Source organism: Parasteatoda tepidariorum, chromosome 1, assembly GCF_982258835.1.
Source record: "Parasteatoda tepidariorum strain Cologne lab strain chromosome 1, Ptep-v5.0, whole genome shotgun sequence".
Classification (NCBI taxonomy): domain Eukaryota; kingdom Metazoa; phylum Arthropoda; class Arachnida; order Araneae; family Theridiidae; genus Parasteatoda; species Parasteatoda tepidariorum.
This window is the reverse complement of record NC_141755.1, coordinates 63,168,754-63,183,707: the sequence shown is the minus strand read 5'-3', so window position 1 is coordinate 63,183,707 and position 14,954 is coordinate 63,168,754. Positions and strand designations below refer to the sequence as shown.

Genomic DNA, 14,954 nt, shown 5'->3' with positions numbered 1-14,954 from the left:
AGGATTAGGAGAATACTTTCATTGTTGATATTACATTTAATAAGCAAAATGGTTCTGATACATTAACAAAATGATCGGAAATTATTGAAAAACTCGAGGATATCTTTAAATACTAGGAAAATGAATGAATTATTTATTTTTCCTGATTATACTGTTTGCCCGTATTTCGTGAACACGAATAAGAAAGCGTAGTTTTTTAATAGCTGAATTGAATTTAATAAATTGTTCAAATTCAGACATGCTTTTATATTTGATGAGATCGTCAGCTTTCAAGTGAAAAAAAAGAAGGGTTAAAGATGTTTTTTCTAATCTAAAATTTTATAATCTTCAGACTGGTTTGAAAAATTAAGTCATATTTTTACTAAATAAAAACTTATTTTTGTTTTTATATTTCTATAATTTCATAAATAATTTTTTATTTTTTAAGAAAACTAATAACTCAAAACTATAATCATCGACTTATGTGTTTTGTTCTTTGGACAACGATATGTAATTTTATTTATTTCTTTATTTCACTTGGGTTCATTCCAAATTTTTAAATTCTGAAAAATACATAAGACTGTGAAAAATCTTGAATATAATGAATAATGAATGAATATATCACAAAAGGCTCGCTGCATTTTGGCTACTATCTAAAGGATTAAAATTAAAAATGCTCTTTAAATATTTAAAAAAGCTATTTCGTGTCGAAAAATGGTTAAAATGAAATTAACTCATAAATTAAGTTGAAATGAATTACATCGACAAAAGAAAAATGCCATTAATTTATATTTCCCCACATTTTAATGTTTGTTTTTATTCGATATTAGGTTTATGACTTTTTCTGCGTTTTATGATTTCTAAGAGATCAATGGAGCGTGACACACGAGCAAATCGGATTAAAAAATGAAACTAAGTAATGCTCGAGACCACATATAGGTTAATCCATAAAATATCACTACATCCACTAACGAAGGGCAACATTTCCTGTCTCACTGAAATTCTGAATCCTTTAGAAATGGTAATTCTTCAAAATTCCTTGACATATACAAAGAAAACAACTTTGGAAGAATGTTGTTTTGGAAATTCTTAAAAGTGTTTGAAATTCTTAAGAGAAACAAATAATTCCAAAACTAGGTAAACTAAGAATTTTTTTAATGGAAAAAAATGGATTTGCGTCTTTTTCTACAAATTTTAATATGATTTTTATATGCACAAATTTTATTTTTATTTTTCCTGATTATACTGTTTGCTCGTATTTCGTGAAGTGTATAAGAAAGTATAGCTTTTTTAATAACTGAATTGAATTTAATAAATTGTTCAAATTCAGACATGCTTTTATATTTAAGATCGTCAGCTTGCAAGTGAAAAAAAAAAGAAGGGTTAAAGATGGTTTTTTCAATCTAAAATTTTATAATCTTTAGACTGGTTGGAAAAACTAAATCATATTTTCACTAAATATAAACTTATTTTTGTTTTTATATTTCTATAATTTCATAAATATTTTATTTTTATTTTTAAAGAAAATTAATAATTCAAAACAATAATAATCGACTTCATGTGTTTTGTTTTTCAGCCAATAATATGTAATTTTATTTATTTGTTTATTTCATTTGCGTTCATTCTAAATTTTTAAATTCTGAAAAATACATAAGATTGTGAAAAATCTAATTTTTTTGCATTAAATATATTTTATTATATTGATTATTTTTGCAATTTACAAGGAATTATTTTTCGGATACTATTATGAAACTACTGTTAGATTCATTAAAAATTATTAATTTCAGCACTAATCTAATTCAAATTTAACGTTTTCCAAAATTCTATTTTAATAAGTCAAAGTGCATGTTTGGTTATTGCATCCAGCCTGAAAATTATTAGGCTTTATAGAAGTACAGGTGATTTTCCAAATTGCTTGGTGAAATACAAAATTACCTCGAAATTCAAAAAGAGTCGGACTTTCCAATTAGCCAAAATAAAAACACATAAGAATGTATTGAAATGTAAAAAAATGCTACTACTAATAATTATTACTATTATTACAATTTATTAAATAAAAAAAGAACTAACTAATTAAAATATAATTGTATATTCACATTAATTTTAGAAAAAAAATTTCTAATTTGTGACTATTAATGTAAATCGGAAAATTCAGTAATTCGCGAATAAAAATTGCCCTTCATAGTCCATGTTAAGGAATGCTGACAAACAATGTGAATCACCTGCAAAACAATTCGGGTAACATATGGTGATGAAGGACATGTGTTTGCCCAACAAATATTTGCAGGGATATGTCACGCGTTTTTGAAACTGTTACATTAACACACATCAGTGCGTGTTGCAAAATAACAGGCGGGGAGGCAGAGGGAAATGAACTTTTGTCACACACTGTTGACGATAGCAGGTAGAGTGCTATTATGTTCCAATATTGTCACTTCTTTTATTTTAAAAATATTGCAGTTGATAATAAAAGAATTATATTGTTTCTAAATAAAGGGGGGAAAAATCACCTATGTAATTCATCTGGTGTGCAAATATTGAATGCATAAATGCGTTATAAGCTAAATTGGATAGTAAATCTTTTTATATTTATTACATAATAAGTTAAACGTTTAAATTATTCTCAGAAAGTGTTTAATATTATTTGTTTTGCGGTTGTTTTAACTAGAAAGAAATGTTTAGGAATTGATAAGAATGTAGTTAGGGGAAATTTTTTAAATTTTAAGAATATTTTTGTAATTAAGTCAGTTGAAGTGAGATCTGAAAATTTAAATTTTTATTTAGACGGAGGCCGGTAGACTCTAATAACTTAGTCACTTTTAACTAAAGCCACTTTTAGCTAACTTTTTTTTTTCTTTTAAAAATTATCTACGGCTATTAAAAGTTAATTCATCAATTAAAATAAATATATGTGGCGAAATTTAGTTAAGCATAATGATTTTAAAGAACTTAATTTAAAAATATTTGGTTAGTATGGAGAGAGAAAGAGAGAGAGAGAGAAAAAATAAATTTTATGCATACATTACGTCATATCATTAAATTTATCATTAAACAATTTCCAGAAAAAAACGACGGAAAAAAGTGACCGGTTGTTTGCTTAATTTAAGTTACCACTTATTTTTATTAATTCACCAAGTGGTGAACGGCTCTTTTCAGGACTAGTTAAGGTAGATTTTTCCTAATAAGTAATTTTAAAAATTTGCAAATCAAAAAATTGCCTCGCTGTATAACTGTTGACAACTTTGATTTCATGAGAAAGCTAAGTCAAAATACAAGTTTATAAACTAAATAATTAAATTATTTAATTAATATTTTTGATAAATCATGCTGAATGTGGCTTAGAAAGTTGCAATTTGAAAAGTCAGCTATGAACTTACAACTTGCACTAGATAATTGTTGGACAAAAATATTTCGTAAATTAAATTTGGTGGACTTTCATACAATTTATTCATTCCTTGCGTGATTTTGTTAAAGAACCGGTTCTTTACTCTTGATTTTGTCCACTCGAGATTATGTCTACAAAGATATTGACCGGAACAGGAGAAAAAAAAAAACTACACGACAAAGTTATTGAAGTGCATGGTCTCAGCCTTCTTTATTCAACTGTGAGAAAATGTCCCCAAAATTCGAAGGAGAGAACAAAATAAGAAAAGAAAAAAAAAGCACGAAATTTTCAACGATGGTCCATTCTGCTTAGAAATTAATTCATGCCTTACCCATCATTAAATCTCAAGGCCTTTTTATCCATCCCTCTTGGATAATTTCAGTTGTCTCTATCATCTCTGATTTGAGGAAAAAGAGACGCAAAGGCTCATTATCGAATTATCGTTCTTCCCTCCCGATTTGAGACTACCAGGTAATTCGCCGATTTCCCCCAAATCACAGCATTTCAAATTCTTAAAAAAAAAAAAAAACGAAGAAAAAGGAAGGAAATTCTCATCATCATAGGCCTCCCCCACTTGGTTACTGTAATCATTTATTTCCGTTGGCGACAGACATTGGTTTGGAAACTGGAAAAAAAAGGTCGCCAATGTCTCTTCAGCAACCCTTATGGAATATGGCCGTAGGGCAGAGCGGAAGTCGCGAATTACAGACAACGACGGACACGCACTCGCAAATTAGCCGTCGACCAAGAGGAAAGAAGTAAATAAAAATGAATCTTATATAAAAAAAAAAAAAAAATAAAGAACCCATCCGGAGTTGCGTTGTCGGGGGTGGGAGAGGAGTTGTTTGTTATCTGGTAGTCGATTGTTCCCTATTAGAAAGTTCTAATATTTTTATTTTATTTCTTTGTCCTCCTCAAGGTCATGGACAGGTTTTTCTCTCATTACATATAAATGCTGTTCTAATCTATCTAGAAGATTTAAGACTTGTGTCCTGTATGTTACTAGATACTAAATCAAAATAGAAGTATTAAAAATTTTAATAAGTACCTATTTATTTGCATATATTTTAAAAGATAAATTTAAAGTTTCAGAATCGAACTATTCCCAGTCAAATATATTTTTATGGATAACCGTTTTAGAAAGAAAAAAAAATATTATAAATAATTCATAAAGTAAAAAGAAATAAAAACAAATTAAAGTCAACTATGATGGGCAAGCTTTCCCGTCTTTTTCTTATAATTTATAAAAGAAGTAAATAGATTAGGAATTTTGCGCATATTTAAATAAGTTCAGTTTCAGGTTTGTATCCTGTAAGTTGCTAGATATTAAATCAATCGTATATATATATATATATATATATATATATATATATATATATATATATATATATATATATATATATATATATATATATATATATATATATATATATATATATATATATATATATATATATATATATATATATATATATATATATATATATATATATATATATATATATATATATATATATATATATATATATATATATATATATATATATATATATATATATATATATATATATATATATATGTGTGTGTGTGTGTGTGTGTGTGTGTGTGTGTGTGTGTACTGCCTACTCGGTTTTGGAAAGAGATATGACTGATTCGAAATACTTTATATTCACAAAGACATATATAGTCATAATATTTCAAAAATATAATATTTGCGTAAAAAAAAATTTGTTCGAAAAATGTTTGGCATCAGTTAAGATACTGATTTCGTTACTTGAATTGAGTGCTGTTTTTTTATCTTATTTTATACATGTCTAAGCTCTATAAGATTCATTCTAAACTACGCTTACTCTTGTAGTCTGAACGTAATGACCCGGAAGAACATGCTCCAATTAAAGAAGAGGATGGACAAGCTCAATAAGAGGAAAGTATGATCCCTTGATGCTGTATAATTGGACGCGGCCTTCCTTTATAGCTTTGGAGTAACAATGACAAATTTATTTGAATATTATAACAAGCGAATGTTTTATGTTAAAGATATTGGGTAGTGTTCATGACACTAATTATTAAAGTACTTTGATTACTATTACCATTGCATTATCATCTTAACTACTGAATAAAATTTAGACGAATTTTTCTTCTAAATGCTGGAGGTTAAATGTGCTGAAGTTTACTTTGCTACTTTCTAAAAAATTAAGTTCTACTATATGTAATCCTGATTCGAAAGGTTTTTACTAGTCGCTAAATTTTTATTTCTGAATTTTAATTGAAGGTTTCGAGCTGTTTTTTGTTTTGTCCGCATATGTATTATATAAATGGATTTACAAACGTATGGTATGGTAAATTAACACCATTATGGGAGAATAAAGAATATTTATTAAACAGTCGATGGCTTTTGCCAGTTGTTTATCTGACTGCTAAAACTTTTACTCAATATGTGGAAGTATTGATATAAATCGTCCAATGAGTATGCATGAACTATTGAAAATAAGTTTATAATTTAATAACTCACTCGTTGCCTTCAATCAACCAGGTCGTCATTTGAAAAAAAAAAAAAAAAAACATAGAAACTGATTTCTAAGAAAATTTCTACAACACTTTGAAAAGAGCGTAAGTAATTGTTTGTAAAAGTATTCAGATTTATCATTCTGTTTAAAAATGGCGATAATAGCTTTCAAATTTTGATAAGCTTTAAAATATTGAATAATGATACCAACTGTTATGATTTACGTTGCAAGAATTATGAAGCTTATTGTAATAGCTCAAACACAGCTTACCTAGGGGAGGTGAATATACTGCAGTTGTTTGTACATGCGATGTGAGACCAACATCATAAACGACCATTTCATGTTTCAGATGATCAGAGTATGTATCGGTAGTGTATTGAGGTTGCTGTAACGTTGTATAGTGCAAACCACCATTTGACAATGGGGATGGAGCACCACTCAATTCCACAAGCATAGATTTCTGAAGATCGTCTTGCTTTGACCATTTTGACCACATTTGCTGTTGGAAAATAAGAAAAAACGATGGCTTTTTTAATAAAAATGCGAATCGTAGCAGAGGAATAATAAATACTTTAATTAGCACTGCATCGATGAGCAAAAACAGTATATAATTACATTTTTAGGGCATTAATGTTTTATTGTACATGTTTTATAGAAACTAGTGATTTTATTTCAAGAAATTGAATACTGTTGTTTGAAATTTTATGTTGTATAGAATACTCAACTATCACAACGATATTTATTATCGGAATGAAAATTTTTTTTTAGTAAAACTGTGCTGTGTAGAAAAATAAAGTTTAATTCACATGTATAGATAAAGATTATTTATTTCAGAGGTACTCAAGTATGCAGAGGATGCCATACTTAGGTTCTATTAAATTTCTGTACCTTTACTATTAGGTTTTAAAAAAGTTCTATGGACTACTCTGATTTTTTTTCCCTTCCAAAATACCCTTTTACCTATTTTTATTAAGTTCCTTTCTCTTGTAAAAATAAAATAATACTTCAAAGTATTTCTTAATAATATTTGTATGTTTACATTAAATTTTAGAGCAATTGTGTGATTAAACTAATAGAGATTTGTAAGCTATATTGGGAAAAAAATATCTGGTATTAATATTACTTTAAAAGCTTCACAATGAAAATACTTTGTTTAATCCTTTCTACTCTTTAAACATAGCCAAATTGAATTGCCTGCATGAAATTAATCTATTCCCCCCAATATTGCTGTTTTTATTTTTAAAAACAAGTTTTTACACTTTTTCAGTTTTCGAAAATTGCAAAGTTCATTTTGCAGAAACTAATCTTCCTTGAAAACAAAGTTTCTAGATGGGATCGCAACTGGTTGCGGTTCAATTACTGCATCAAGCATCAGTTGCAATGTCAACAGAAGCTAATTTAATCAATAACGTTAAACCTACCGAATTGTTATAAAGTTGATCTCCGTTGAACTGTAACCTTTGTCGTTTAGCTTCTTCTTCATCTTCCTGTTGCTGTTGATGATGAAGAGAGGCAATATCGCGTTGATCTGGCCCCACTGAAAATAAATATTAGGTCTTTTAATGTTTGATTCGAAATTGTTTTCTCTACACAGAACGAAACTACAAGTATATAACACAAGAAGCTGCTCAAATATGCTTATATTAATACTAAACACGCAAAAGGAACGAGACTGTCCGGCGAACACGAGAACTTCTCCAGACACCAGACTTTCGTGCTAGTGGTTTCTCTGGTTACGATGCTAGGTAACTTCGAATAGAGGCGAGGAATTAATCATTTCTCATTGGCTTAGGGCAAGGGGGTCATGTCCTCTCTTAATTTTTTTTTCTCATTAGAAATGGTTTAATTTATGTTTCCATTGCAGCAGACTTTCAATCGCGAGCAGTTCTCGTGTTAGTGGACAGTATGTGGCTTATTTATTTTGGCTGAAAAGGTGATTACACTATTTGAAATTGTAAAGCGTTTTGAATCACGATACTGAGCAAATTTTCTGCCATACATTATCATCCAAATTAAGCCATCTTAAATTTGATTATAGAAATTTTGGTTCAAATTTAACGGAGATAGGGTTCATTTTAGTATTTTTATTAAGGTTACAGCAAATTTAATCGTTCTTATGGTTCAAAGTTGAGCAGATTCTAAGACTACATTTGAAGAAAAAAATGTCTTTCATAGCTACTTTTTTGAGGGCAAAAGGGTTCCAAAAAAATCAAAAATATGCATACTAATATTTGAACGGTCCTTAACTTTAAATTTACATATCATCTTAAAACATTTATAAAAAAAATTTAACTTAGAAACAAACAAAATAATTAATAACACAAAAATATTAATTTCAATGTACGAAAAGAAACGAAATTACATTTAAAAATCTGTCGTCCTATTTAAAGAATTTCAGAAAAATTAAATAAGTTTTTTACTTTTTTGATTCCTTACTTATTTAAACGAACGTTAAATGAAATTTCCTAATTTTATTTCAATATAACTCACTCATAATATTGTGAATAACGTATGGTTTTATAGTAGAATAATGTAAGAAGATTATTTTCTTAAAAAAAAAAAAAAACATTTATACAAAAGAGAATTTTTTAAAATTAAATTCTTAGTGAATAAATGCAATTCTCATTAGATGATTCAGATTTAAACAATAATATTTGCAAAACAATTCTCAAATTATTATAAACCTAATCTGCCAATCTACTGAGAAAATATATCCGAAGGTAATTTTTCATTAAAAAAAGCAACTTAAAACTTAATCTTGTTTTAAGTTACTGAAACTTAAAACGTAAAACAATTTATAAAGTTTAAAACTTTCTTTAAAAAGCTTAGAGAATGAATTAAAATTTGATATAAAGTATCTATAACTTGTTTTGTTTTAAAAATCACTCATGAAATAAATAAGTAAATAATGAAACGTTCCTTATTTCCATATACTTTAATGAAATGCAGTTGTGCATTCATAAAGTAATCATTTTAATACAGGCACATAGTTCTAATACTTAAATTTAATAGGTTAGTTTTGTTTTCTTGTGTTTGATCATTAGGACTCATAATAAATGGTTGTGACGTTCATAATCCTCAGTAAAATATAAACTTACAGGAGTATTTATTTTCTTACTAAGAAAAATTTTCGGAAATGAAATGCTGCCCCAATATTGGTCGCGTTTTTTAGCCATCATAATCGTCGGTCGAACTTTAAGTTAATAAGACCTCATAACGAGCGCTGTCGTTATTGGGCGCTCCCGTTTCAGGTCAGTGCGTCCGCTTCTGTGCAATTCTCTGCCACAAACATTGAGCATTTATGTCTGTGTATGTACTCATAAGTGGGGAAATCTATTTTATTTTTGATACGAACTCAAACGATACATTTTGTGTTCAGCTGTAATTTTGTGTTTATGAGCGTGCGGGATAAACAATTTTTCTATATCCTTGAAGTGAGAAGATATGATTTATTTACCATAAGAAAAATTTTTGTAACTGCTTTAGGACAGTAAATTTTATTTTATATCATGTCTCTATGCTTTCCATAAAACGTAGATTTTATTTAAAAGTGAGGTTTCATACACTTGGGAAAAATTTTGTTCAATAAATAATGTTTTACGTTAAAATATATATATATAATTAAGAAATAAATTCTATAACGATTTAAAGTTTTCTACACACATAAAAAAGGAATAATCATAACGAAACATTTTATGTATCTCTTACAGTCTTTAAAATGATCAATAATAAGAGAATTGTTTGATTGATCCGAAAATTGTTTGACTCATATGAAATAGAAAATCGTCTGATGGATATGAAATAAAAGAAGAAAAAAAACATCTGTTTATTTTCTAAAAGAAAAATCGTCTGATGCATTGATGGAAATTTGTCTTCTTGTTTGGCAACTCGTAAAAATTAAATTAAAAAAAATGTTTCTGCCAGCGAGAATACAATGTTAAATATGCTGTAAATTCTGGATAAAATATTCAAATTAAATCAAAAGAGAGAGAGAGAGAAAAAAAAGGAATTTAGTCAATTCAGTTAAAAGTATTAGTAACAAAGTAATTTTTTTTTCTATTTAACTGTATAGGTATTTCACAGCATTCTGTTTCTTCTTCCACACGCTTAGAAAGTAGGATGCGCAATTAGAAGGAAATTTCGCACAATTATGATGATAGAGCGTTCCGCCTTATGCATCCAGAAGTCGGCCGCAGATTTTCTTCGCCTTCCGTGATGAAATTATTCACCTTTTATTTAATACGAACGACCTCGGAAGCGAAACATCAAGGGAGTTTTTCAGAAAATTATCAGGAATTCTTTCTTAATTTTCGAATTTTAAGCTTTGTATATCGTTGCATTTAAAAACTCAGTAAAATAAATTACTATGATTCATTGGACGGAATAATTTCACTATAGTACGAATGTCATACTTTAAAGTAGGAAGTGGTCAGGAGTAGTAAAGTATAGCCGTGAAAATTATATATTTATATCGAAAATCCAATTTGTTATTGATTAGTTGAGTTATTTTAAAAAGTTAACAAATTTGCTTACTTTATATTTATGATTCTTTTTATTTAAATCGATTGATCGCACTTGGGGGTTTATGGGAACTAAACCAAACATTTAACAAATCTCTAAAGCTTAGTTTGAGAAAAAGCAAAATTTTAATGAAGTGTTGAGAAAAAAAAAGTAAATCATTTCCGAAAAACATATAGTGTTTGTAAGCTGAAAAATTAAATAAATAATTACATCATTTGTGTGCAAAATTCGATGAAATTTGCACCTTCTAAAAGTTTCAATACATCAAAGATTAACTTTTTATTTGGAACTTAAAACGCGCTTTTTAACAAATTGATAAAGCTTAAAATTCATGTTTAAGAAAATAGACACATTTTGATATTCGCGCTCAAAAATATGTGTGTTTAAGAAAATAAATACAATATTTGATTCTATTTTTTAAACTACCATTATCACTAGTTCCTTTAAAATAACTGCTTTTATTTCAAGATATGATTGATGATATGATTTTACTCTAGCCATAAACCAAAAATTCTCCAACAATAAAATTTATTTTTAGTTGCCGTTACCAGACTTATTGTTTACAAATTTCATACATTTTTCCTTAAATATTCTTTTGATTCTTTCTTTAATAGTTTGAATTTTAAAAGCAGCTGAGATTTTAAACGTTTATCTATTTCTAACTATCAAATAGACTTTTCTCTATGTAAATATATATAGTAAGTTGTTAAACATAGAAACATAGTCGACTTATCAGATTTTTTTTAACTAAATTGTTTAACAATGAGCAATAAAAGTATTTATGTAGTAATACGTAAAGATCATATTTAAGTTCCATAAACACATTTTTTTGATTAAATTTAGAGAAATAGATAATTTTATGATAAAAGATCTATTCTTCTTCTCTTAATAAATGGTTTTTACACCAAACGAAATAAAAATAAACTCGCATTAACAATGGAAAAAAATGGAATGTTTCTAAGAGAAAAGAAGGTAAAAAAACCGGTCATAATACTACATTTGATTCTCAGAATTATTTTGCCTTTATTTATTTTTTCGTATATGTATCCAGCTTTTATTTCTTGCGAATTTTTATCCTCTAATTCCAGTTAAGTCAAAAGGTATTTTTCTTAAGTTACCTCAACCAGTTTCTTTCTTTTTTTTCTTTTAAATTGTTAGTTTATAAAATGTAAACGAAATTGAGAAGAAAGTGAAAAGAATAAGTGCAAAAAGGAGTTTGGTATTATATTATAAAGTATATAATTTTTTAACTGGTATTTATATTTAATAAGTTTTTTTTCTGTTTCATGAAATTCATAAGTTTAATTACTCTCCAGCTGAATTTGAAAAGACAATAATTTACATTAAACTGGTTTTAGATAGACTTCTTTCAGATGCGTGAAAAAATTCACATGAAAAACTACCTTGAAAACCTCACATGAAAAATCTTTGCAAAACCTTTGCGGAGGCTACTGCTTTAGGTGCAACTATATGCGTGTATTTACAATCGTTGATATGATACATAAGAAGCATCATCACGAAAATAGTTTATTTCACCAAATGAATACATATTACCCATAAACCTCATCTAATTCATATTCAAGTAGAAGATAACATAATAAAAGTATAAAATTTGTATTTATTTTTTTAGTGTAGTTTTTCGTTTCATGAAAATTTATGAATTCATATGAATTTATGAATTATGAATGAATTATGAGCATATTTTCAAATATTAAGGTTCAAAAAGTCACCTTAAACTGCTCTTAAACCAATGAAAACCTCACGTGAGATCAATGGAAGAACTGAAATAAAAATAACCTACTTGCAAATTAATTGAGTATACTATTGCTTGAGGTTAAACCACATGGGCGCATTATTACAATCTCCGATAGGGTGATTAATTCCATAAGCTTAACATTACCGACAGAATCAGAATATCTCTTTTTCATCAACCTAATAGTCTTATTGCACATAAATCTCATCTATTAAAGAGATTAAGAAAATGTATGTCTATAATTTTATAAATATATATTCATTTGATAAGCGTCTTGTTTCGTTGAAATTTATGAATTCGAATACTCTTGATTGAACAGAATATTAATTTTAACTAGGTTTTTCGAAGTTCTTTCGCCAAGGAAAATGAAAAAGCCACAATTTAAGTGCTTTACACTTGAAACTAAGCTATGAATTTAAACTGTATATGTCATCTTGCTGTAAAAAATTATCTGGGATTTTGAACGGTCAAATAATTGAAATATTTTAAAAGTTATTTAGCTTTTTTAACAATCGCCTATTTAGCGACATGTTTCCACCTAGATGAAAATTATCGTAAGCAATACTTTATTCCCCTTTCTTGCAAATTTTTATGAACCCAGAAAATACAACATTGGAGTAAGTTTCTAAATATTAAAAAATTAGACCACAAGCTCTTTTCATTTTCTCAAAACAGTGGCTTTTCTCCATATTGGCGTTTTTCGCCATTTTCAGAATAAAAATAGTGGGCGCTGGTTAAAGATAAGCTAAACGGGACCTAACGCCATGAGTAACTATTGCCAGCTCGCATCAGTTATGAAAACAGCATATTTTGGGTAAGCCACAACCTGAGATTAAACTACATACACATTACAATTGTCGATATGGTAATTCCACATGCTTAACATTACCACATGATTATTTCCGTTTTTCACTAACTAGCTTCTTTCACTACAAATAACTGTCAACTGTTAAAACGAGAGAAAAAAAAATATTGAGCATGCCACTGTTTGGGATTAAACTACAAGCGTGCATTACAATCCCAGATATAGTAATTCCATATGCTTAACATCACCACCAGAATATTCTTTTTTTCATTAACTGCACGGCTTCACTGGGTATAAACCTCATCTGTTAGGTGGTTCAAGGGGAGGGTAACTTGATAAAAGGAAGTGAATGAATAGATGGGGAACTTTATCATAACATATAAAAGAAGGGAGGGGGAGATGGTAGTTTATAAAAGTGATCTGAAAAAGTTGGTATTCATGGCTTTCATAATTGATTGGCGAGCGCGATCTCAGTTGGGGCTGTCACTGGCCAATAAAACGGTTGCTCTGCGTACTCTTTTCAATTAAAAGGACAGATCCAGAAAGGTTATTATAAGAGGACATGGGGGATAGTGGTTTACAATAGCATCCAATCGGGTGGAACATTTTTCCTTACACTACAAACGTTCAGACACGTCAATCAAAAAAGGGCTCTTCAAAAATTAAAATAATAACTTGACAAACAAACTTGACAAATAAATTTTTAAAAAAAATGCTGTAACTAATATTCCATAAGTGATTTTATTTATTTACTTTTTTTTATGCTAAAAGAAGTATTCATTTGTCTAAATTACGTTAAATATATTTTAATATGAATTAGTTTCTTCAAAACGGAGACCAATTTAATGATATATTCTAGATAGATTATTACAACGATGTTATCAATGCTTTTGCAAAAGCTATATTTTTTTGCAGAAGTTAAAATTCTTTGGATTACGGATTAACTGAAAAGGGACTAGTGTCCAGTTATCTCTCGAGGAATTGCAACTGAAAATCTGAGGTTATCGTGCTTTTATGGAAACAAAAGTAAAATCATTTATAATGGGAGAGAATTGAAAAAATATGACATGAATCTCCCAACCTAAGGAAACGGCTAACCCCAGACCCCTATTCGAAATGAAGTAGCTTATTTTAGGAACCACAGTAATCGCCAGCACGGCTAGAGGTGGCTAGAGGAGTTCTCGAGATAGTCGGCTAGTAATCCTTTTACTTCTCTGCATTTCCACTCATTTTATGTGTATACATGCCTGTTTGTGTTATTTTTGTTGTTATACTTTTTCGATGCGATTCCTTTTGAGTTCATTTTTTTATTTTATATTTTTGTAGTTTTTTTCTTCATTAATTAAAAAGAAAATAGTAATTTAAAACATATAGCACTTATCAAATTTAACTCTTGAAACTATTTATTCTTTTTATCGATTCGCCTATTTACTGGATTACAACAAACATTTCTAAGCATTCCTGTTATTAATTCAACGAATTTGTCAAAATTTCTAGCAACCAAAATGTGGGTAAGAATGCAAACGATTTTTTAAAGTTATAAATTATTTGTCAGTCAGATCATTTAAAAAAAATACATTAACGTTTCGAAAAAATGTGAAAGTAAGTGCTAGTTTTTTTTCCTTCCTCTTTTTATTAACATATTTTAAAAGTAAGACAGCTTGTGACAGACATTATTTATTTATTTATCTTGGTTTTCTAACACGCATAAAATAAATAAACTCCTTAAGCCTTTTGTATATATTTGGGATATTTCAAAATTTATTTGTTTAAACAGTTAATTTTATTTATGAAAATAACGTTCTTTTTGAAGAATAAAATTAGAGTAATTGTTAAAAAATAGCTACATTTCAAACGATATTTTTATAGAAGTTTTTTCGTTTATATTTTTGGCAACTGTCTTAACTAGATAAATTTTAGAACAATTTTTTGAAATTCATCATTAATTACATTAAATTATGTCTTATAAAAAGCGGAAAATCACTTCCAAATTAAATTTTTCAG

General features: G+C 28.0%; 1 protein-coding gene across 6 annotated transcripts in view; it reads right to left on the bottom strand.

Annotated features, from left to right (window-relative positions):
- Positions 1-14,954, bottom strand: part of LOC107444558 (uncharacterized) — a 92,553-nt gene that overhangs the window by 14,953 nt on the left and 62,646 nt on the right. For all 6 annotated transcript variants that reach the window (XM_071179728.2, XM_016058722.4, XM_071179729.2 and 3 more), the window contains 2 exons: positions 7,293-7,408; positions 6,142-6,370 (listed from right to left, as the gene is read on the bottom strand). In XM_071179728.2, the coding sequence (XP_071035829.1) occupies positions 6,142-6,370; positions 7,293-7,408 (345 nt within the window). The remainder of the gene's footprint in view (positions 1-6,141; positions 6,371-7,292; positions 7,409-14,954) is intronic.